The 21,674-nt window shown below is 47.6% G+C and overlaps 2 protein-coding genes across 8 annotated transcripts in view; both read left to right on the forward strand.

Annotated features, from left to right (window-relative positions):
• The window catches only part of SPATA13 (spermatogenesis associated 13), a 315,048-nt gene extending 310,321 nt beyond the window's left edge, over positions 1-4,727 (forward strand). For 6 of the 7 annotated variants that reach the window (XM_010334901.3, XM_074387925.1, XM_003919747.4 and 3 more), the window contains one exon: positions 246-4,727. In XM_010334901.3, coding sequence (XP_010333203.1) covers positions 246-421 — 176 coding nt within the window. In that variant the 3' untranslated portion in view covers positions 422-4,727. Of the gene's footprint in view, positions 1-241 lie in introns of all 7 variants that reach the window. The other variant, XM_074387924.1, reaches the window with a different exon arrangement.
• A 1,756-nt stretch (positions 4,728-6,483) lies between these two features.
• C1QTNF9 (C1q and TNF related 9) lies at positions 6,484-21,181 on the forward strand. The gene is made up of 4 exons (XM_003919748.4): positions 6,484-7,149; positions 14,359-14,546; positions 17,770-17,832; positions 20,229-21,181. The coding sequence occupies exons 2-4, from the start codon at positions 14,381-14,383 to the stop codon at positions 20,999-21,001; spliced, it is 1,002 nt and encodes a 333-aa protein (XP_003919797.3). The 5' UTR covers positions 6,484-7,149; positions 14,359-14,380; the 3' UTR covers positions 21,002-21,181.
• The last annotated feature ends 493 nt before the right edge of the window (positions 21,182-21,674 follow it).

The following is a 21,674-nucleotide window of genomic DNA, read 5'->3' on the forward strand; positions in this document are numbered from 1 at the left end:
GGAGGCTGAGGTGGGAGGATCGCTTGAGCCTTTGAGGTAGAGGTTGCAGTGATCCAAGATCGCACTGCACTCCAGCCTGGGCAACAGAGTGAGACCCTGTGTCCAAAAAAAAAAAGCAAGCAAGCAAGAAAGAAAAATAATTAGCTAAGAACTTGGATTTGAAGTCTGAGCATTTTTATTTTTTTCCTTTTGGGTTAACAAGTGACCCTCAATCCCTGTTTCATCTCTCTCCCCTCCCGAGTTAGGCTACGGCGGGTGCCCCATGGCCCCACCACACCAGAGCCTACACCCTATCCACCAGCGCCATGTCACTGTGCCCACCAGCGTCCCCCAGCAGCAGGTCTTTGGCCTGGCAGAACCCAAGAGGAAGCCCTCGTTCTTCTGGCACACCTTCAATAGGCTCACTCCGTTCCGGAAATGAAAGCGGGAGGCCGCGCTTCCACGGAGGTGGCTGTCAAAAGGAGAACTGTCTTTGTTTCTGGTATCCTTCAATCCAGGGAAAGTTTCTTGGACCCAGTGATAAAAACGTCCTTTGTGGGATCAAGGAAGGAGAGAAAAGTCTTGGACTCACCTTCAGTCTTTGGAGACCCAGCTGCCTTTGCGGAAGGGAGGAGAAGGTCACAACACACAGCTTTATCCTGCACAGAAAGCCCCATGACCCGCTGTGCATGGCCGAGACGTGGGACTCAGTACCATGCTCTAGAGTGAATGGTGAGGTAGCAGCTGCAGCCACCCCTGCTACTGATGAGCACATGCCTGCTGCAGGTCCAAACACAGCGTCCAGGGCTTTGCAGTTCCTAAGAAGTGATGACGTTAGAGGATCGCTTCTGCATTCGATTTTCAAGGATGTCGTCGAGGCAGGGTTGAGGCAGTGCTGCGCATGTCTGCTCACACTTAGAAAGTGAGCTCTGGCTCCCTTCTGTAATCCTGGGGACCTGCAGCTGCCGTGGAGCCAACCGTGGTGTTCCCGGCATTGTCAGTGTCCACACAGATGATGAACGGTGGTAGCACAAACGTCGTCTTGCAAGTTTCCTCTTCCTGCAGGCGAAGGGGAGTGAAACACGGTATGTCTATCACCTTGCATCGCGGTCCTCAGTGCAGTGACTTACGCATCCTTAAGAATCCACGGCTTTTCAGGCAAGGAGGGAGAAATCCTACTGCGCGCTGGCTTTGTCTCAAAATCAGGTTCCCTCCTACCTGCACGCCCTGAGTAAATCCGAGTGGAAATCACGTCTAGCCCACACACTGTAACTTAAGAAACTGCCATTCAGGGCTGGGCACGGTGGCTCACACCTGTAATCCCAGCACTTTGGGAGGCCAAGGCAGGTGGATCACCTGAGGTCAGGAGTTCAAGACCAGCCTGGCTAACATGGCAAAACCCAGTCTGTACTAAAAATACAAAAGTTAGCTGGGTATGGTGATGCATGCCTGTAATCCCAGCTACTCAGGAGGCTGAGGCAGAAGAATCTCTTGAACCTGGGAGGTGGAGGTTGCAATGAGCCGACATCTCACCACTGCATTTCAGCCTGGGTGATAAAGCGAGACTCTGTCTCCGGGGGAAAAATAAAAAAAAAAAAACAAAGACTGCCATTCAGACAACTGTTTGCAATATAAAAGCTCATTTACTCTAATATATGTGATACCAGTGAACATGAAAATACACTGGTTGGAAAGCATTCTCAAAGAGCCGCACTGCTGCTGATGTCATTCTTACCAGTGAAATCTCAAAGACAGGCAAAGCAGTCCTGCTTCTTGGGAATCGGAAGGTGCCTTTATCACATAAGCCCAAACAGTGGGGCATAACTGCGCCACCTGAGCATGTCAGCAGGCTTCTGAGGACTTGTTCTTTATAAAAGGGACCTTTGCAAAATATCTAGGCTCAGAGATAGCAGTCTTTATTAACAAAGGCCACGTGGGCTGACACCTGCAGATAATCATCTCCTTTTTTTGTGTGTTGCATATTTTCATGACATAACTTTTAACCATGTCTAGAAAAGGCAGGCTCTGCAAGAAAGATGCCCTTTCAACCCACTCAGTGCCCTGGACAGGAGATACTGTGTTACACTGTTAGTGGATTTCTATTTGAGAAGCTCATTTTTGTATGCGACTCTCGGAAAGTTCTTTTTTCTAACAGGCCCGTGTTTGAGAATAAACAAATCTGCAATGTCAAAGACAAAGGTGTATTCAGACTCCAGGTGTGTGTTTCCTCCATTCTCCCCTGCAGCCCCGCGCATCCAGAGCCAGTCCCGAGGGGTGACATCATGCGTCAAGAAAAAAATGACATTGGCCCTCTCGGGTGGACCCTTGGAACATTCCGTGACAGCTGATGGCTGTGCTGTGCCACCTTGGCACACATGCTTAGGGCAGCATTGCCAAGGGTTACCATGCCCCATGGCTGACAGCCCCTGGGTTGCTTCTGTGGACTGTCATGGAGTCCTGAGTCTGGAGTCTCCTGAGACCGAAGCTGCTGCAGGAAGGAACTTCTGAAGAGGTGCTGTGGTGTGTCGGGGTGTGTGTGTTTCCTTCTTGAACAGACATGCCAACAGTAGTCGTGTTTATAGAACTGACCTTTTTACTAACAAAATACAGTGGTATATTTTGGAAGCTATACTCGATATGCTTTTCCTGCACACCTCAGCAATAACCGTAGGGGTCTCTGTGCTAGACTGGTTTGTCTGTACAGCATTTTGAACAAATTGTTTTAAATATAGTAAGAGAATTAGTTTAAGGAAGTAAAGAGAATCGTTTGCTTATGTTACATTTTCAGTGAGGATTCAGTTTAAGCCAAGAGTCACTCTTAGGGCTTCCATTTCCTAAATTATTCATGGGTAATGAAGAAATGCTTTACATTTTGTGGCCAGTCCTAATTTATTTTCCAGCTGAGCCCTAACCTCCGGTTCCCACCTACCTCCACAGACTTCCTAACACAGAATCATGAATACCAGGACGTGTTTTTGTTAAGTCGGGTTCAGTTCAAGTCCTGAGGTTGCCCCAGTCAGTTTTATACAGTGTGAGGGTCAGTCGATGAAATCTCCCTCCTAGGTAGATCCTACTTGGATGTACAGGTGATTTTGAAAACTGTTAACATTTTTAAAAGGTTAAAACATCCTTTGACTTCTTGAAAATCCGTATGTCTGACTTGGTTATTATGACCACGTGCCTGAGTTCTTCAAAGGATGGAAGGCTCAAGTATTCTCGTTTTCTGTTTGCCAGAATTCCTTCCTGATTTGAGTCACATGTTCCACTTGGAGAAAAAAGGGAACAGAGCGCCTCCTCATGGACAGTGTATGAAATTTCTTTGGGAATCTGGCTGACCCCAACCTCTGCCTTTCTCTCTTTTTAACCTTACATTACATAATATTATAGACAGGCCCAAAAAAGAAAAGATGACAACATTTTGATGAATTTCACCTATTCTTCACATCTCAGAATTTGTCACCTTTGTTGGAACACAGTTGAAATAGCCTGGGGTCAAAAGCAATCTTCTCAATTTTGATCATGCCTAAGACCTATTAACAACCTTGCAGTAGATTGTGAGCAATTATAAAATCGTAAAATTGAATGTTTGCAGAATCCTGGAGCAATAGCTTCCTTGGTCTTTGGCCTGGGAGGGCAGCACTAGTCTGCGGGAGCTTCCCTGGGATACCAGCCACATGGTTTATTTTCCTTAGATCTGATTTGTGTGTCCCATGGGTAGATCTAATTTTGTAAACATTTCGCCACCATCAAACACTATTTCTGAATATTGTGCCTTTTCATACCTAGCCTAGATAAAAATCGATCCCATGCTTGTTCAGGAACTCCCCACATTCTACATGACTATTATCTAGACACAAAAGGGCATTTAATTCAAAATTTGGTTCACAATGTAAATATTTTGTAAAAGCCAGCTGACCCAGCTTTTTACCAGGTGGAAATCTCTGCAAACCAAATTGCTGATATTCCTTCATACAGATGGACTTGGTGTCCTAGCCAGAATAGAACAGCATAATTACCTGGAGTTAGGGGGAGTATTTCTGTACTATTGCTTGTCAAGGAGAGAAGAAACCTACAAGTGTCCTTCAACGGACAATGCCAAGAAGTATGAAGAAATGTCCTTTCACTAACTCACAGGCCAGGGATTCGGGACCCAGGTCAGCTAGGTGAAACTGCTAGCAGACCCAGCTTTCCCGAAATAACCGAATCTGCAAACTATTCTCCCTATTGAAGTTTCCCTTGGCTAACGGTGTTGTTTTCAGGGTGCAATGAAAGTGGATTTCAAAAGGCTTTGGAAAAACAAGTGGAACATGACCTATCTTGAAGGAAAAATAGCAAAAGCTTAAATATTTGATGTAGGTTTACTTGACTACAACATACTTTACATTGTTGCCTTTACTTATCTCACAGGCATTAACATTCTGTATTTAGAAAATACTTCAACTATTTCTAATCTTTTTTTGTAAGTATTAGTGTCCATCCATTGTGTATGACTTGCTTATCCACTTTGCAAGGCTTTGGGCAACCTTTTAGCTCATTTACTTCAAGATGATATCTATATAGGTCAAAGGGTGGGACTTAACTGAGGAATTCGCTGTTGACAGCTGAGGTATGGTGTACAGGATTGATGTAACTTGATATGTATTTTTGTTGAAGTTTTTTGTAAAAAAAATTATTTACAATGTTATTTGATTTTTTAAATGCTGTGAATCTATATTTGTTGTTTTATATATTAAAATTAATTTGCCAAACTGGTTCTGGTGATGCATTTGAGTAGCAGCCTTTAGGAGGAGGAAGTGGAGAGCTGGGTGTGGGGGCTTCTGGGATTTCTAACTCCTCTGCGGCCCTGATGTCCCTGGACTTCATCTATGCAGGAGCTCCATGTAGCCACTGGGTATGTGTGGAAGAAGGAGGGCTCTAGGGCAGCCTAGGAGGGCCCCCTGGCTTGAGAAGCGTCCTTGGAGTAAGTGGGATGTGGAAGGGAGCGGTGGGATGTGGAAGGGAGCAGTGGGATGGGGCCGCTTTTGCTAGGGATGATGGAGAGGACAGAACAGACCGTGCCCTCTGACTGCCCCTGAAGGCGCGGCCCTGCTCACTAGGCCTTTGGGGTGGGTAGATGAGGATTTCCTTCTCTAATTAAACAGCTCAGAAAAGCTAAGTCAACAGCCCATTGTTTACCGTGGCCGTAATCAAAAAAGGATTCCTATGCAGGCTGCCAAGTGGCTACTCCCCACTTTTTGTTTACTCAACATCCACCTGCTTCCCAGAGTGACCTGCTCCCGCTCGGGTTGCACTGGGGAGGAGCGGTCGTTAGGGTGGGGCGGGGGCCAGCCCCAGAGCCCATAGGGCAGCGCATGGTGGCACCTTGTAGAGAGTGAAAGGGAGGGCGGTGGCATTTGGTTCCAGAAGAGTTGTGGGGAGTCGACCTAACAGAAGCGCGCCCCTACTCTGCACCGGCGAGGCGGGGAAGCTGGGGAGAACCGAGCTGAGCCTGGGCCACGCAGCCCCGGAGGCTGGAGGCGAAGCGCCCGCAAGATGGAGCCCTTTCCCCCGCGAGCAGGGGGCCAGGGTCCCGACTCCTGAGCCGGCTTCCCACGGACCCCAGGCCCAGGCAGGGTCCCGGATGGGTGCTAACAAAGCGGGGCCGCAGGTCAGGTTCCGGAAGCCTCTCCGCGGGGCTGGGCCGGAGTGCGCCCACGTGGGCGAGCCCGGCATGGGGAGGGCATGGCCGGCGGAGGCCCGAGGCTGGGCTTCCCTCGCTGGCTCCGACCGCAGCCTCCGGCTTTGTCGCGCTGCCGCGTAATGACCCCTAGGTTAGGGAGAAGCACTGAAGCAAAGGCATGAACATCACTTTGAAAAATAAACCTACGTGGCTCACGCCTGTAATCCAAGCACTTTGGAGGCCAAGGCGGGCGGATCACGTGAGGTCAGGAGTTCAAAACCAGCCTGACCAACATGGTGAAACCCTGTTTTTTTTTTTTAGAAAAAGAAAAGAAAAACCTGCCTGGGGCACTCCTTCCTGGCTCTGGTCCAGGCCGCAGGCTGCGCGGGCACGCCTGTCCCGGAGCTCCCCAGGGGCAGAGGCGCGGGAGGCTGGAAGGGGCCAGGCGGCGGGACAGGTGTCCCCAGCGGGAGGTCGGGGACGCGCATTTCGTCGGGGTCGCCTGCGGTGCGGGGGGTCGGAGGCGAGGCGAGGCGAGGCGGGTCCAGGGCAGCCCGGTCAGAGCTGTTGAGAGCCCCCAGCCGCGCCGAGACTCAGGGGCTCCGTGCATTTAGCCACCCAGAGGCGTGGCGGTCTGTGGGGTGCCCGGGAGAAGCCAGATCCCGCTTATTTTACTAATTGGATCCCGCCGCATGGGCATTGTCACGTCCGCTGCACTGACGGGGAAACTGAGGCACGGTGCGAGTAAGGGGGGAGGGAGTTAGCGCCGCCGAGCTGGGGCACACCCCGCTCCCTCGTGGCCTCTGCTCCACCTCGGTGCTCCGCGGCACCTCTGGGAACTGGGCTGGGCTCCTCTGTCCTCTGGAAGAGATTCGTTAATTTTGGATAAACGTTACTAGATAGGAGGAAAGTGAACCCATGATTACAGCATTGAACAAATGGCTGCACCGCGTTCTCCGCGGTAGGTGGAGTGTGCGATTGTGAGTGAGAGCGGAATGGACACTGAACCCTTACCTACACAAACGCCGAAAATCGTAAGGAATGACGACACTGAAAATCTAATTAAGCGATAGAATTCTCATCGTCCGGGATCCAAATGAGACCCAGCCGCTGTCAATAGCCTTCAGTTTTGTAGTGTTGCCCCGTTAATTACCCCAGAGTCAGGGAGAAGCACTGAAGCAAAGCCTTGAACATCACTTAGAAAAAGAAACCTGCCTGGGTTTCTTCCTTCTGACTCCTCTAGAAGGTATTCGTTCCCTCATTTCATTCAAAAAGAGCTAACTTTTCTAAACACAGTGGTGCTGGTAGAAGATGCTACTTGACTCAAGTGTGGCTGTAATTCTTGAAGCTCTTCCAAGACATCTCGGCCTTCCCCTGTTCCCTCCCCTTCCTGCTATTTTGCAGACATATCCACTAGGGAGTTGTATGGCAGGAAGGCTGATTTTATTTAGCTGGCCCTTGATTCCTGGTTTGCACAGTACCTGGGTCCAGCCTGCAGTCCTGAGGTTCAGGTAAGTGCGTTACGAAGGGATTTCTTTACAGTCAATTTAAGGCATCTAGGTCCTAAAACAGCGCTTATATTATCTGTGGGATAATCCTGCTTAGTTATTTGCAAAAGAGTCAGATGTCTATAGAGTTTTGGGTAGGAAAGGGTAAGCCACTTTCAAAATTCATTCTTGTGGAAGAGGCTTTGGAGGAGATAAAAGCAGATTTTGAAATTCTTCTGCTAGAACTCTGCATTTGGCTAGGAGAGACAAAAACCATAGAATAAGTCATGAAAATACTGAATCTTTTTAAGACAGCATTCTAGAGAAGCTTATAGAGTATTTTGCACAAATTTCAATGTATACTTTTTTCCTTGATCAGGTTTATCATATTCAAATTGCATACATTTTCATATTTATGGCTATGCTAATTTACAGTATAGGAAAAAAACCATCAATATATATTGAAGAAGAAATGTATAAAGTTACAATATAGAGAGTGCATGGAAGACAATGTATTTGATGAAAGCACCCTAGAGCTATTTGGACTCAGACTGTCAGAGCTGGGAGGGCGTTAGTTCATCCTTTCCAATATAAGCAGGAGGAAGCTAAGGCTCTGAGGTTTGGAAACCCGGTAGAAATCACTCAGCTGATTTCTAGCAGGTTTGTATTAAATCTTAGTTTGGAGAAATTAAGAATCTTAAGAGTGATAACCTTGGCTGTTGAATTAAGGACACGATGTTCTTGGAGAAAATTAATCAGGAAGGGTACTGGGTGACCATTTCTCAAGAGATTCTTTAGCAAAGGACAAATACAGGTAAAGCGTAGAACAAATCAGAATAAATGAACTAAATAAGAACCCATTCTGGGGGGACTAACATTAACTTCAAAGTTATTTGCAGTCTGTGTCCCTTTGCCCTGACCTAGCCAGTATGTCAGGCTCATGCGGGCATAGCGTTCTGCAGAATGATGGTCTCTTTTCTCTATACATTCATATAATATGAATGTATAAGGATCTTGTCTTGACCTGTCCGAGGCAGTGACTGTTGCCGCTTTTTTTTACATATATGACTGGGAGGGTTGTATGCCCAGTGAGGCCCCGGCAGCTGTCACTCTGGCTGACTACAGATGTCTGCAAACCTCCTCACTTCTGATGAGCGCCACACCTCGGGCAGCGCACGCCTTGCGTTCGTCAGGAAGTGGGCTCAGCTGGGTGTCCCAGAGACCCCACACAATAGTGGCTTAGGCAAGGTAGAAGTCTATTTCTGTTTCATGTACTCATGTCAAAGATGTGCTGGCAGGACAGGTCTGGTCTGTGGAGTCATCTGAGGCCAGGGGTTTTTTTAATCCCCAAACTGTTGCCCTCCTTCAAGGAGTTGCACGTGGTTCACCACACCATGCACACCCCGACACGGGAAGTGGGAAAGGGCACCCCCTTGCCCTTTAAGGCCAATCATTGCACACGATTACACGCCTCACTTTGCTCATTCCCGTGGCCTGTAGTCTAGTTCCATGGTCATATCTAGGCTGCAAGGGAGGCTGAGGAGTGCAGTCTATCCTGGGCCACTAGGAACCCAGCTAAAACTTCTATTACTATGGACGAAGGCAAGAGGGCTGTGGGAGATAACTAGCAACTCCATGAAAGCACTGACAAGGATCAGAGTTGAGACCCAGTCACCTTCCCAAGCGATGGTCCACGCACAGTTGGAACCAGGAGAGTATTTCTTGCATGCCTGCATTGATTCATTCAACAAATATTTGACTGAAAATAAGGTACTGAATAAGGCACTGAGAATAAGGAAGTGGAAAAAAGCAGTCACTATCTTCATAAAGCGCTAACCCAGGTTGATACCTACTAAGTGATCACTAGTCTAGGGGTGGTGCACAGAGTAAGTGGGGACTAGGGAGGACAGTAATTCAGGTAAGAGAAGAGAGAGGGAGGAGGCGATTGCAGGGAAAGACGGGAGACAGAGAGGATCCGACTCTGGTGCCTTCTGGAAAAAGACCAGACCCAGAAATTGAAAGTTGAGAGTGTAACTGTGGTTGAATTAATGAAACTGAGAGTCCGACCCATAGCTTTGTGAGAGGCACGAAGGTACTTTTGTATTTTTTAAATAACAATCGAATTTCTTCTATATTCCTTGTACAAATCATCAATGTTCTACATTGAAGAAGAGGCTAAACTGGAGGTATAAACTTTCTAAATTTTCTTATCAAAAATAGTGCCAAGCTGGGTGATGGCCATATCTCTAATCCCAGCTGTTTGGGAGGCTGAGGCAGGAAGACCACTTTAGCCTAGAAGTTTGAGTCAAGCCTGTGCAACATCACAGGACTGCGTCTCTATAAACAAACAAACAAATAAATAAGAAATAGTGCCACAACTTACTTTGCTGCGCCTTTGGGAGAACACATATTAGGTTAATCAAAATCATTTGTTGGAAGGTTGTCTACTTGCTACATAAACAAGCTGGATAGAATCTACCTACATCAAGTAAGCAAAGCTAGTGAAAGAATTACAGAAGAATAGCTGTTTGCTTTTAGCCTGGCTCCTTCTTCTCCAGAGAGCAAAATGTAGTTTATACTAACTTGACACTTTTTAAATCTTATGATCATTTTATTCCTGGAATCATTGTACTCCACGTTTTGAAAAGCTAAGAATGAAAATTACAGAACCCTCAACAAGGTTTGCTTGATGGAATTTAGATTTGACTGCTTCCCAGTCTGAGTATAACAAAGGAGGCTGGTGTATATTTCTCCTGGAGTTTGTCTCCAAGAAAATGCAACTCGATTTCCTGAAACGGAGCGGATTTGTGACTTCACAGGGAAACATCTGCATTTCCTTTTCCAAAAATACTCCATTTGCACTGAACAGCACCGTGTGACACGTCCCCCAGATGGCAGTACAGTCCTTTGGATGACAGTCTTGCTGGTTTTCAAAATCTCTAGAAATATTTGTATAGGCACTGTAAAAAAAAAAGCGTTTTTGTAAATGAAATGCTCCCATCCCCATTCTAAAGCAATCGTCTTCATTTACATATATTCACTTCGAGTTTTTGTAAATATTCATAGTCATAAGTACATTTATAATGTGCATGGCATTTTAGTCTATTATTAAAATTCAGCATGACATATGTAATTACACATTTCTGCATGACCTTCATAATTATTTCAGCAGCTACATACTATTACACACACTAAGACTTTCCCCTACTGTTACATATTAAGTAGTGTGCACTTTTTCACTGTTATAGATAATGCTGCAGGTAAAGTCACACAATTGGCACACGGTTTTGGAATATTAAGAATTTTAGGGATAGGAATACAGGGCGAAAGACATAGATGTCTTTTGCTCTTGAACGTTTCCAGAAAGATGTGCAGATTTACATGGCTATCAGTGCTATGAGAGGATCTGGGTTTTGACCAGTTGCACTAGACCCCCTTTTTCGTTTTTCAAAATTCTAGAAGCGAGGTGCGGTGGCTCCAGCTTGTAACTCTAGCACTTTGGGAGATTGAGGTGGGAGGATTGCTTGAGCTCAGGAGGTCAAGAGCAGCCTGGGCAACAGAGTGAGACCCAGTCTCTCAAAAAAAAGAGGAAGAAAGGAAGGAAGGAAAGAAAAGAAAGAGAGGGAGTGAGGGAGTGGGAAAGAGAGAAAGAAAGAGTGAAAGAAATAGAGAAAGACAAGAAAGAGAAAAAGAGAGGGAGGGAGAGAGAGAAAGAGAAAGAAAAGCCGGGCACGATGGCTCACCTGTAATCCCAGCCCTTTGGGAGGCTGAAGTGGGAGGATCACCTGAGGTCAGGAGTTTGAGACCAGCCTGACCAATATGGTGAAACCCCATCTTAAAAAACAAAACAAAACAAAACAAAAAAGTTAAAAGACCAAGGCCGGGCGCGGTGGCTCACACCTGTAATCCCAGCACTTTGGGAGGCAGAGGCGGGTGGATCACGAGGTCAAGAGATCGAGACCATCCTGGTCAACATGGTGAAACCCCGTCTCTATTAAAAATATAAAAAATCAGCTGGGCATGGTGGCACATGCCTGTAATCCCAGCTACTCAGGAGGCTGAGGCAGGAGAATTGCCTGAACCCAGAAGGCAGAGGTTGCGGTGAGCCGAGATTGCACTGTTGCACTCCAGCCTGGGTAACAAGAGCGAAACTCCGTCTCAAAAAAAAAAAAAAAAAAAAAGAAAGAAAGAAAGAAAAAAAGGAGTAAGAAAGGAAATAAATAGATTAGGGCTGGGCACATTGGCTCACACCTATAATCCCAGCACTTTGAGAGGCTGAGACAGGCAGATTGCCTGAGGTCAGGAGTTTGAGTCTAGCCTGGCTAACATGGTGAAACCTCATCTCTACTGAAAATACAAAAATGCCCTGGGCATGGTGGTGGCGCCTGTAATCCCAGCTACTCGGGTGGCTGAGGCAGGAGAATTGCTTGAACCCAGCAGGTGAAGTTGCAGTGACAGGAGATTGGCCATTGCACTCGAGCCTGGGTGACAAGAGCAAGACTCCACCTCAAAAAAAAAAAAAAAAAAAAAAAAAAAAAAAAAAAAAAAATCACCGGATGTGATGACGCCTGTCTGTAGTCCCAGCTACTTGGGAGGTTGAGGCAGGAGGATTGCGTGAACTGGGTGGTCGAGACTACAGTGAGCTTTGATTGCGTGACTGTACTTCAGCCTGGGTGATGAGCAAGACCTTGTCTCCGAAAACTATAAATGTATATATCCCAAGACATCTCACACGATACCTTAATTTCATTCAACAAGTGTTTGTTCAATCTGCTGCTGCAAGTTTAATATTGAGTACTGGGAAGACAGTAATGAGGAAATACAGGCAGGCAGGGAGCCAGATTCTTCACCCTACAATTATATAAACGAATGTGAAGCCCCTGCCCTGACAGGCGCCGTGTAGGACAGGAACGTGGTGTCCGCAGCCTTGACGGGGAGCGCTGCTGAGTCAGGAGGTCCGACCGTTCACGTTTCATCTCCCTTCTGGGCCTTGCGTTTGCTGCTCCATCTTTTGCAGCACCGGCCAAGCGCGGTCTTAGCTCCTGCTCCTGCTGCGGCGGGACACCGCATGGGTAACCTGGGGTGGGGGCAGTGTCTACAGAGGAAGAGACTTGAAAACGCGCTTCTGAACTGCGTGACCTTTCCTGTGTGTGTGCGGCCTCCTAGAAAAACAAGACCCAGACTCAAAGAATACCTCTCATTACAGTAAGACTGCTTGGAATGCTCTACTATTTTTTCTTTTCCTTTTGCTTTTTTTTTTTTTTTGAGACGGAGTTTCGCTCTTGTTACCCAGGCTGGAGTGCAATGGCGCGATCTCGGCTCACCGCAACCTCCGCCTCCTGGGTTCAGGCAATTCTCCTGCCTCAGCCTCCTGAGTAACTGGGATTACAGGCAGTGCCACCATGCCCAGCTAATTTTTGTATTTTTAGTAGAGACGGGGTTTCACCATGTTGACCAGGATGGTCTCGATCTCTTGACCTCGTGATCCACCCGCCTCGGCCCCCCAAAGTGCTGGGATTATAGGCGTGAGCCACCGCGCCCGGCCTTCTTTTTCTTTCTTTCTTTCTTTCTTTTTTTTTGAGATGGAGCCTCCCTCTGTCGCTGAGGCTGGAGTGCAGTGGCGGGGTCTCGGCTCACTGCAATCTCTACCTCCTAGGTTCAAGCGATTCTCTTGCCTCAGCCTCCTGAGCAGCTGGGATTACAGGCTCGTGCTACCTCGCCCAGCTAATTTTTGTATTTTCAGTAGAGACAAGGCACCATGATGGCCAGGCTGGTCTCAAACTCCTGACGTCGTGATCTGCTTGCCTCAGCCTCCCAAAGTGTGGGGATTACAGGCGTGAGCCACATGCCTGGCCTGCTTTACTATTTTTTTTTTTTTTTAATTTAATTTAATTGGCCGGGTGCAGTGGCTCACACCTGTAATCCTAGCACTTTGGGAGGCCGAGATGGGTGGATCACCTGAGGTCAGGAATTCAAGACTAGCCTGGCCATCATGGTGAAACCCAATCTTAAATAATCATCATAATAATAATTTAATTGCTTAATATGGTTATATATATATATATATATATATATATATATATATATATAACTTAAAACTTACCAGCTTAACCGTTTTCAGGGCACAGTTCAGTATGCTCTCTTTGTTGTGCAACCATCACTACTATCCATCTCCAGAACTCTTTTAAAATCTTCCCAAAGAGAAACTCTGTACCCATCAATTAACTCCCTTTTCCCTCTCTCTTCACCCCTGCTTTCTCTTTATATAAGTTTGACTGTCCTAGATGCCTCTCATAAGTGAAATTATCCAGGTCTGTCTTTTTGTGACTAGCAGGTTTCACTTAGCAAAATGTTCTCCATGTCCATCCATGTTGTATCCCGTGTTAGAATTTCCTTTCTTTCTAAGGCTGAAGAATATTCCATTGTGTGGACCTCCCACATTGCATGTGTCTGTTTATCCACTGATGGACACTTGATGGATCCATCTGGGTGCAGAAAGAAAAAATCAGAACTTCTATGGACCTTTTCAAAGAGAAGTTGGTGTTTATAACATGTCTCAGCTTATGGCATTTGCTGGCCTGGTGGCTTTTTGAGTGAGCTGGATGAAGCCAAGAGTCACAGGAAGCAACTTTCTTTCTAACCACCATCCTGCATGTCTGCTCTGTGGGGTGTCTTCTCCTGGCTAACATCTTCCAGAATGCTATGGAAAATAATGGAACGGTGAACATGGAGCTCTGTTCCAGTCCTCACTTTCAATTCTTTTGTGTAGTTGCACAAAAAGAATTGGAATTGCTGGATCCGGTGGTAATGCTGTTTGCTTTACTATTTCAAATGTGCATGTATGCATATTGTGATACAGTTTGGTCTTTATAACAGTCCTGTGAGATAAGTAGGCATTTGTCTCTGGTTCAGAAAACTGATTTCCTGAAAGCTAAATGATAAATGGAAGAGTATCCTGACCTTAAACTTGGCTTTTTTATTGCCTGTTTACCTTGAAGAGTGGTTCCAATCCCAAGTGTTACCTTCCAAGGACGACGTCTTTCTGATTGTAACCAGCTTGGTCTGCGGCCAGGCTTCTGCCCTTCCCTGCCCCGAGCCTTCTGTCCAAGTCTGTCCAGCTATGGGTCTGAGGCAGGGGACAGCTCATCCATGTCCCACTGCACGGAACAGAGGCTGTGTCCAGTGCCCCAGCAACAAAGGTTTCTCCTTTGGGTTTCTGTTTCCCTCTTTCAGTTCAGAGCCTGTCATCTGAACCATGAGGATCTGGTGGCTTCTGCTTGCCATTGGAATCTGCACAGGGGGCGTAAACTCACAGGACACGTGCAGACAAGGGCACCCTGGCATCCCTGGGAACCCCGGTCACAATGGTCTGCCTGGAAGAGATGGACGAGACGGAGCAAAGGGTGACAAAGGGGACGCAGGTACTTACCTGCAGGCGCCGGCGGCCTTTCACCTTCTCCCTTCATTCCTTTCATCTCCTTCACTCATCATCTGTGTGGTTTTCCACATACCCACTCATACCCCACCCATTCATCCACCATCCACTCAGCAGCACTCACCGGGGCCTGACCCCCTTCATCTAGCCACCCATCCACCCAGCAGCACTCACTGGCCCTGCTCCATGCCACACTCTGTGCCGGCTGCTGGTGGAGAGCACAGGATGGGGTGGACATGACCTCTGCCCTCCTGAGCTCTCTCACCTCTGATACCACAGAACACTTTCAGTAGCACATGATGTCATGGATTCGCCCACCTCAGGCAACAGGTGTGATGAATTTTTGGCAACATAAGGCCAGTAGAGATCTGATCACAAATTATTTGGCAGCAAGCACCCAGCTGCAGTGCAGGTGAGCGCTAATACCGCATGGCGCCATGAGGCAGGAGACGTGGAGTGACAGATGATGCAAAAGGAGATGAGAATCTGAGCCACACAGCTGCTGCTTATGCATGAACGACCTAGGTTGGGACCCTGTTCTAGGGTCTGGGAATTTGGGGACTGGATCCAGCCTCTGGGAGGAAGATTTCTAAAAGCCGGGAAGTCTGAGTGGTTCCATAATGACAGTCGACAGACTTGGTTTCCGAATGGGATGTCATTCTTGAGCCCTGGTCTTGACTGTAGGGCACATATCTAAGACATACACAGAATGATCCATCTGGGAGCAGAAAGAAAATATCAAAACTTCTATGGATCCTTTTAAAGATAAATTGGTGTTTCTAACATGTCTTAGCTTATGGCATTTGGTGGCCTGGTGGTTTTTTGTGGGGGCTGGATGAAGCCAAGGGTCACCAGGAAGCAACTTTATGTCTTTCTTTTTTCTTTTTTTTTTGAGACAGAGTCTCACTCTGTCACCCAGGCTGGAGTGCAATGGCACGATCTCGGCTCACTGCAGCTTCTGCCTCCCAGGTTCAAGCGATTCTCTTGCCTCAGCCTCCTGAGTAGCTGGGATTACAGGCACATGCCACTGCGCCCAGCTAATTTTTGTATTTTTAGTAGAGACAGGGTTTCAACATCTTGGCCAGGCTGGTCTTGAACTCCTGCCCTCGTGATCCACCCACCTCGGCCTCCCAAAGTGCTGGGATTACAGGCGTGAGCCACCGAGCCCGGCTGCAGCTTTATGTCTTTCTAACCACCATCCTGCACGTCTGCTCTGTGAGGCGTCTTCTCCTGCCTAACATCTCCAGCTCATTCACACTGTTCCAGTCCCTGGGAAGCAAACAGCCCAGTCCCAGTGAACAGCCAAGCATTACCCTTAATGAAATCAAGTCTTCTGCCCTCACACTGGGACCACAGTGGGGGGTGTGTGTGCGTGTGCATGTGTGTGTTTTATTTCTGAATATATAGGATTTTCATTTTCAAAATTTTTGTCATAAAATATTACACACAAAAGGCAATAAGTAGGTGGATGAAAAAGACAGAGGACTGAGACAAACACTCCTGTATTCAATACCAAATTTCTCCACCTCTTCCCTGCTGAATTTCTCTACTCTTTGCTCAACAATGTCCATTCTTTCAAGTTTTACATACTCTTTAGAAGCAAACGTTGCATCTATTTTTTCTATGTAATGCGTATGTATTTTATATATAATTTCTTAGAAGAATATTCAATCGCATTGCTCACACTAAGAATTTACTTCATTTTTATCTTATCATCTTAAAGCGTATTTTTGTGTGTTTTATAATAAACATATTTTTTATACACCACCTTGGCATAACTTAGAGACACATAAATGTCTACTGATCAGGGTCTGTGTTCGTGCTTTGTGATTTGTGATTGCGTGCTCATGGGAGCTCAGAGGCCGCCACTCTAAGAGAATGGGAGAACCGACAAGCAAGCAGGGAAACCAAGAGAGAAGGAGAGGAAGACACAGGGAAACGGTGGAGGGGAGGAGGGAAGGGAGGAGCAGATGTAGGGATGACTCCCCCCTGCCCCCTTTCAGAGGCCCCACACTGACCAAGGCCCCGCTCCGGCACGCTGGTGTCCCAGAAGAACAGACATCATGACAGAAACAAGTCTGCCTGTGTCAGTCCTGTCTCAGGACCTGCAAGCCAGCCAGCCTGCCCCTGTCGCCCCACAGCCGGGTCATTGGGACTGAAGTACAGGGGTCTCTGCTGCTTTGCAAGAAGCCAGAGTCTGGGGTGAGCTGTGGTCCAGTGAGTACTGACTGCCATGGCCGGAGCCATCTTCAACCTGCTGAGGGATAGCACACCGAGCTGGGGCTCAGGGGGACCTGTTTCGAGCATCAGGACTTGACTGTGGTCAGCAGAGCCTCACTCGCCTGATGTTCTCTGCCAGGGTGATTAGTGGCATTTACCTCCACTCTAAGGCACTAGAGAGATCCTTTCAGAACTCTCTTTTTTATCTTGGGCTAGTGTCACATAATCATAGTCATCCGCGTTTTGGGAGGAGCCTAGCAAATCTTCCATTCCACCCTACTCAGAGAGATGGAAGAGGAACAGAGTGAGGAAACCACCCCACACCTCCAACCTTCAGATCACAGCCTGAGTCCTTGTCACAGGAGAGGAAGGGACCGTTACTCCCCATGGCTCACACTCCTTCCTTGCCCTGTCTTGCTGTGTGCTCTAGGCACGTCCCAGAGATGGGCGCTTGGGAAGTCATTCAGTTCATTTCTCTTTTTTTTGAGATGGCGTTTCGCTCTTGTTACCCAGGCTGGAGTGCAATGGCGCGATCTCGGCTCACCGCAACCTCCGCCTCCTGGGTTCAGGCAATTCTCCTGCCTCAGCCTCCTGAGTAGCTGGGATTACAGGCACGAGCCACCACGCCCAGCTAATTTTTTGTATTTTTAGTAGAGACGGGGTTTCAGCATGTTGACCAGATGGTCTTGATCTCTTGACCTCGTGATCCACCCGCCTCGGCCTCCCAAAGTGCTGGGATCACAGGCTTGAGCCACCGCGCCCGGCCTGCACTCAGTTCATTTCTTAGATCACTTATTCTGCACAACTCAGCACCCCAGATGTCCACTCATGCCTGCCTCTCTCCATCTGCACTCGTGTGGGGGACGGAGCACCCCTCGGGGTGGGGGTCACCCCCAGAATCTCCAATGCACATGGCTGATGGAGACCAATGGCCAGAAAAATCAGAAACCGAATTTTAACTCATGCCTGTTTCCTTCTTTTCCACCTAGGAGAACCGGGACATCCCGGCAGCCCGGGAAAGGATGGGACGAGTGGAGAGAAGGGAGAACGAGGTTAGAAGTTCCGGTTTATGGTGCTCTAATTCTGAGCTGTGGAGGATTTAACAGTCACAATTAAGTGTTTACCAGGGAAAAGTCCTCCATGCTGAGTGTGATCTTACGATGAAGGCAACATAGTTCTTACTCTCCAGAGGGGGAGATTCTGCCGGGATTGGCAGGCTTTGTCTAGGGCTGGGTGGTAAATATTCTTGGCTCTGCAGGCCAGACAGCTCTGTCACTGCTACTCAGCTTCTCCTTGTAGCGAAAAGAAGCTGTAGATGCTCCATAAATGAGCATGGCTGTGTTCCAGTGATGCCGTATGTGTAAAGACTGAAATGGGAATTTCACCTGGTTTCCATGTATCACGGAATATTATTGGCGATCATTTAAACATGCAAACCATGGCCAAGCACCATGGCTCACACCTGTAATCCCAACACTTTGGGAGGCCCAGGTAGGAGAATCGCTTGAACCTAGGAGTTCTAGACCAGCCTGGGCAACATAGTGAGACTTTGTCTATGCAAATAAAAAAAATTAGCTGGGCATGGTGACACATGTCTGTAGTCCCAGCCACTCAGGAGGCTGAGGTGGAAGGATTGCTTGAGCCTGGGAGGTTGAGGCCACTGTGAGCCATGATCTCATCGCCGCACTCCAGCCTGGGTAACAGAGCAGGGGACCCTGTCTCAAACAAACAAGTAAAACCCCAGAAAAACAAAACCAAGAAACACCCACGTAAACCATGTTTGTTCAGCTTGTGGGAGGGAGGCTGAATTTGGCTTGTGGCTATAGTTTGCTGAACCTTGAACCTTGCTTCAGCGGATGAGCTCCGAGGAGTGAGATTGAGTTTTTGACTTGGTGCATCTGGCAGCACTGTGTGGAAGAGGTGGCACTGGAACTGGTCCCTCAAGGGTAGGGAGGACTGTGGCAGCCGACGGGTTGGGAGGTAGTCATAGCAGCAAACTCATGTAATCTTCACTTTGTGCTTCTCACGTACTGACTCACTGAATGCAATATCCCAAGACACTAGGCAGTCTTATTATCCCAGTTCCATAGGTGAGGGAACAGAGGCGCGGGGTGTTCACTAGCTCGCCTGATGTCCCGTGCGCGTATGTGGTGGGACAGAATGGAAAGCTGGCATTGGACCTCAGAGCCCACACTTGCGACCATGGCTCTTCAGTATGGGTGGGGGTGCGAGGGAGCAGCAAGGTTTCTGTAGAATGATGAATTGCTGGTGGGATGGAGGGGTTGGGCGTGGGTTGGGCAGAAGAGGCCAGTGAGTGCCTCGATGCAGACTTTATTTTATGTTCCTTCCAAGGAAGAGGTTTTGAGAGGATGTCAGATGACTAGCGTTGAATGTTAATCTGCCTGTCTCTGCTCACGGATTGACATTATTTAATAGTCAGCATGGTAGACTTACATGGTAGAGTTGTAATTTCTAACATGAGCCCTGATGCTAATTTAGTAGACAGTAGTCAAAAGGTGTGATGGGGTGTGTTGTGTGTCCATGAGCACACACATGTGTAACTGGAGTTGATTGATTGATTGATTGATTGAGACAGGGTCTCACTCTGCTGCCCAGGCTGGAGTGCAGTGGTTTGATCATGGCCCACTGCAGCCTCAACCTCCTGAGCTCGAGCAATCCTCCCACCTCAGCCTCCCGAGTAGCTGGGACAACAGTTGTGTGCCATCACGCCTGGCTAATTTTTGTATTTTTTTGCAGAGATGAGGTTTTGCCATGTTGCTTGAGCTGATACTGAATTCCCAAATCAGATAGTCTGCCCAACTTGGCCTCTCAAAGTGCTAGGATTACAGGCTGGAATAACTGAATTTCATTTATTTATTTATTTATTTAGAGACAGGGTGTTGCTATGTTGGCCAGGTTGGTCTCGATCTCTTGGCTGCAGACAATCCTCCCGCCTCGTCTCCCAAGGTGTTAAGATTACGGGCGTGAGCCACCGTAGCCAGATGGAGTAATTGAATTTTCTTTTTTGAGACTGATTCTCACTCTGTCACCCAGGCTGGAGTGCAATGGCATGATCTTGGCTCATTGCAACCTCCACCTGCCGGATTCAAGCAATTCTCCTGCCTCAGCCTCCCAAGTAGCTGGGATTACAGGTGTGCACCACCATACCTGGCTAATTTTTATATTTCAAGTAGAGACGGGGTTTTACCATGTTAGCCAGGCTGGTCGTGAACTCCTGACCTCAGGTGATCTGCGCGTCTTGGCCTTCCAAAGTGTTGGGATTATAGGCGTGAGCCACCGTGCCCAGCCGGAGTAACTGAATTTTAAACTCTGGGCATATACTGAACCTGTGCACGGCTTTGTTTCATTTGTGAGCCCAATTATAGAAAAACCAAAGTTGTTCACAAGGGAATCGTTCACAAGCCGTCTCTATTTGCTGTTTATTTAGGAGCAGATGGAAAAGTTGAAGCAAAAGGCATCAAAGGTGATCAAGGCTCGAGAGGATCACCAGGAAAACATGGGCCGAAGGGGCTTGCAGGCCCCATGGGAGAGAAAGGCCTCCGAGGGGAGACAGGGCCTCAGGGGCAGAAGGGGGACAAGGGTGACGTGGGTCCCACTGGTCCTGAGGGGCCAAGGGGCAACACTGGACCTTTGGGCCCAACTGGTTTACCAGGCCCCATGGGCCCTATTGGAAAGCCTGGACCCAAGGGAGAGGCTGGACCCATGGGGCCCCAGGGTGAGCCAGGAGTCCGGGGAATAAGAGGCTGGAAAGGGGATCGAGGCGAGAAAGGGAAAATCGGGGAGACTCTAGTCCTGCCAAAAAGCGCTTTCACTGTGGGGCTCACTGTGCTGAGCAAGTTTCCTTCTTCAGATGTGCCCATTAAATTTGATAAGATCCTGTTTAATGAATTCAATCATTATGACATCACCACGGGGAAGTTCACCTGCCACATTGCCGGGGTCTATTACTTCACCTACCACATCACCGTGTTCTCCAGGAACGTTCAGGTGTCTTTGGTCAAAAATGGAATAAAAATACTACACACCAAAGACGCTTACATGAGCTCCGAGGACCAGGCCTCGGGCGGCACCGTCCTGCAGCTGAGGCTCGGGGATGAGGTGTGGCTGCAGGTGACAGGAGGAGAGAGGTTCAATGGCTTGTTTGCTGATGAGGATGATGACACAACTTTCACAGGGTTCCTTCTGTTCAGCAGCCCGTGACAGAGGAGCGTTTATAAATCCGCCACACCATCCATCAGCATCAGCTTGGTGACCAACTTATTCTGATGATTTTACTTTATTAATTCCTCCGATTATTGCAAGAATTATAAACGGAAAAGTTATTCCTAAAATTGACTCTGTGTAACTTACTGTCTTTCCAGGAGTAAATGTTTAAAATAACCGCACGGTTTATTCTAATTCATTTCTCGCACGATCATTCCTATTATCTGAAAAATCCTTTGCCTGTGTGTTGCTTGCGGGAAGAGTGTTTTGATATTGTTTTAGTGCTCTGGGGAGTCACGTGAAGATGTATCCCCCATCTGTGTTTCTGAGGACATTAAGGGGAAAGTTAAGGGAAATGTTTATTACATTTAGTACTAGTAACAGCTCGAAGCTGGTGATGCTGTCACAGCCCAGAAAGCTGTAGGCACTGCTCATTTTGTCTTTTTAAAAATGTTTTCTTTTAAGTTCTGGGATACATATACAGAATGTGCAGGTTTGTTACACAGGTAACCACGTGCTGTGGTGGTCTGCTGCACCTATCAACCCATCACCTAGGTATTAAACCCTGCATGCATTAGCTATTGTCCTGATGCTCTTCCTCCCACTTTGCTCATTTTCTAACCTAGGTGTTTTTTTTTTCTATTGTTTGTTTTGTTTTGTTTTGAGATGG

The sequence above is a fragment of the Saimiri boliviensis genome, chromosome 16 (assembly GCF_048565385.1).
Source record: "Saimiri boliviensis isolate mSaiBol1 chromosome 16, mSaiBol1.pri, whole genome shotgun sequence".
In the NCBI taxonomy this organism is placed as follows: Eukaryota; Metazoa; Chordata; class Mammalia; order Primates; family Cebidae; genus Saimiri; species Saimiri boliviensis.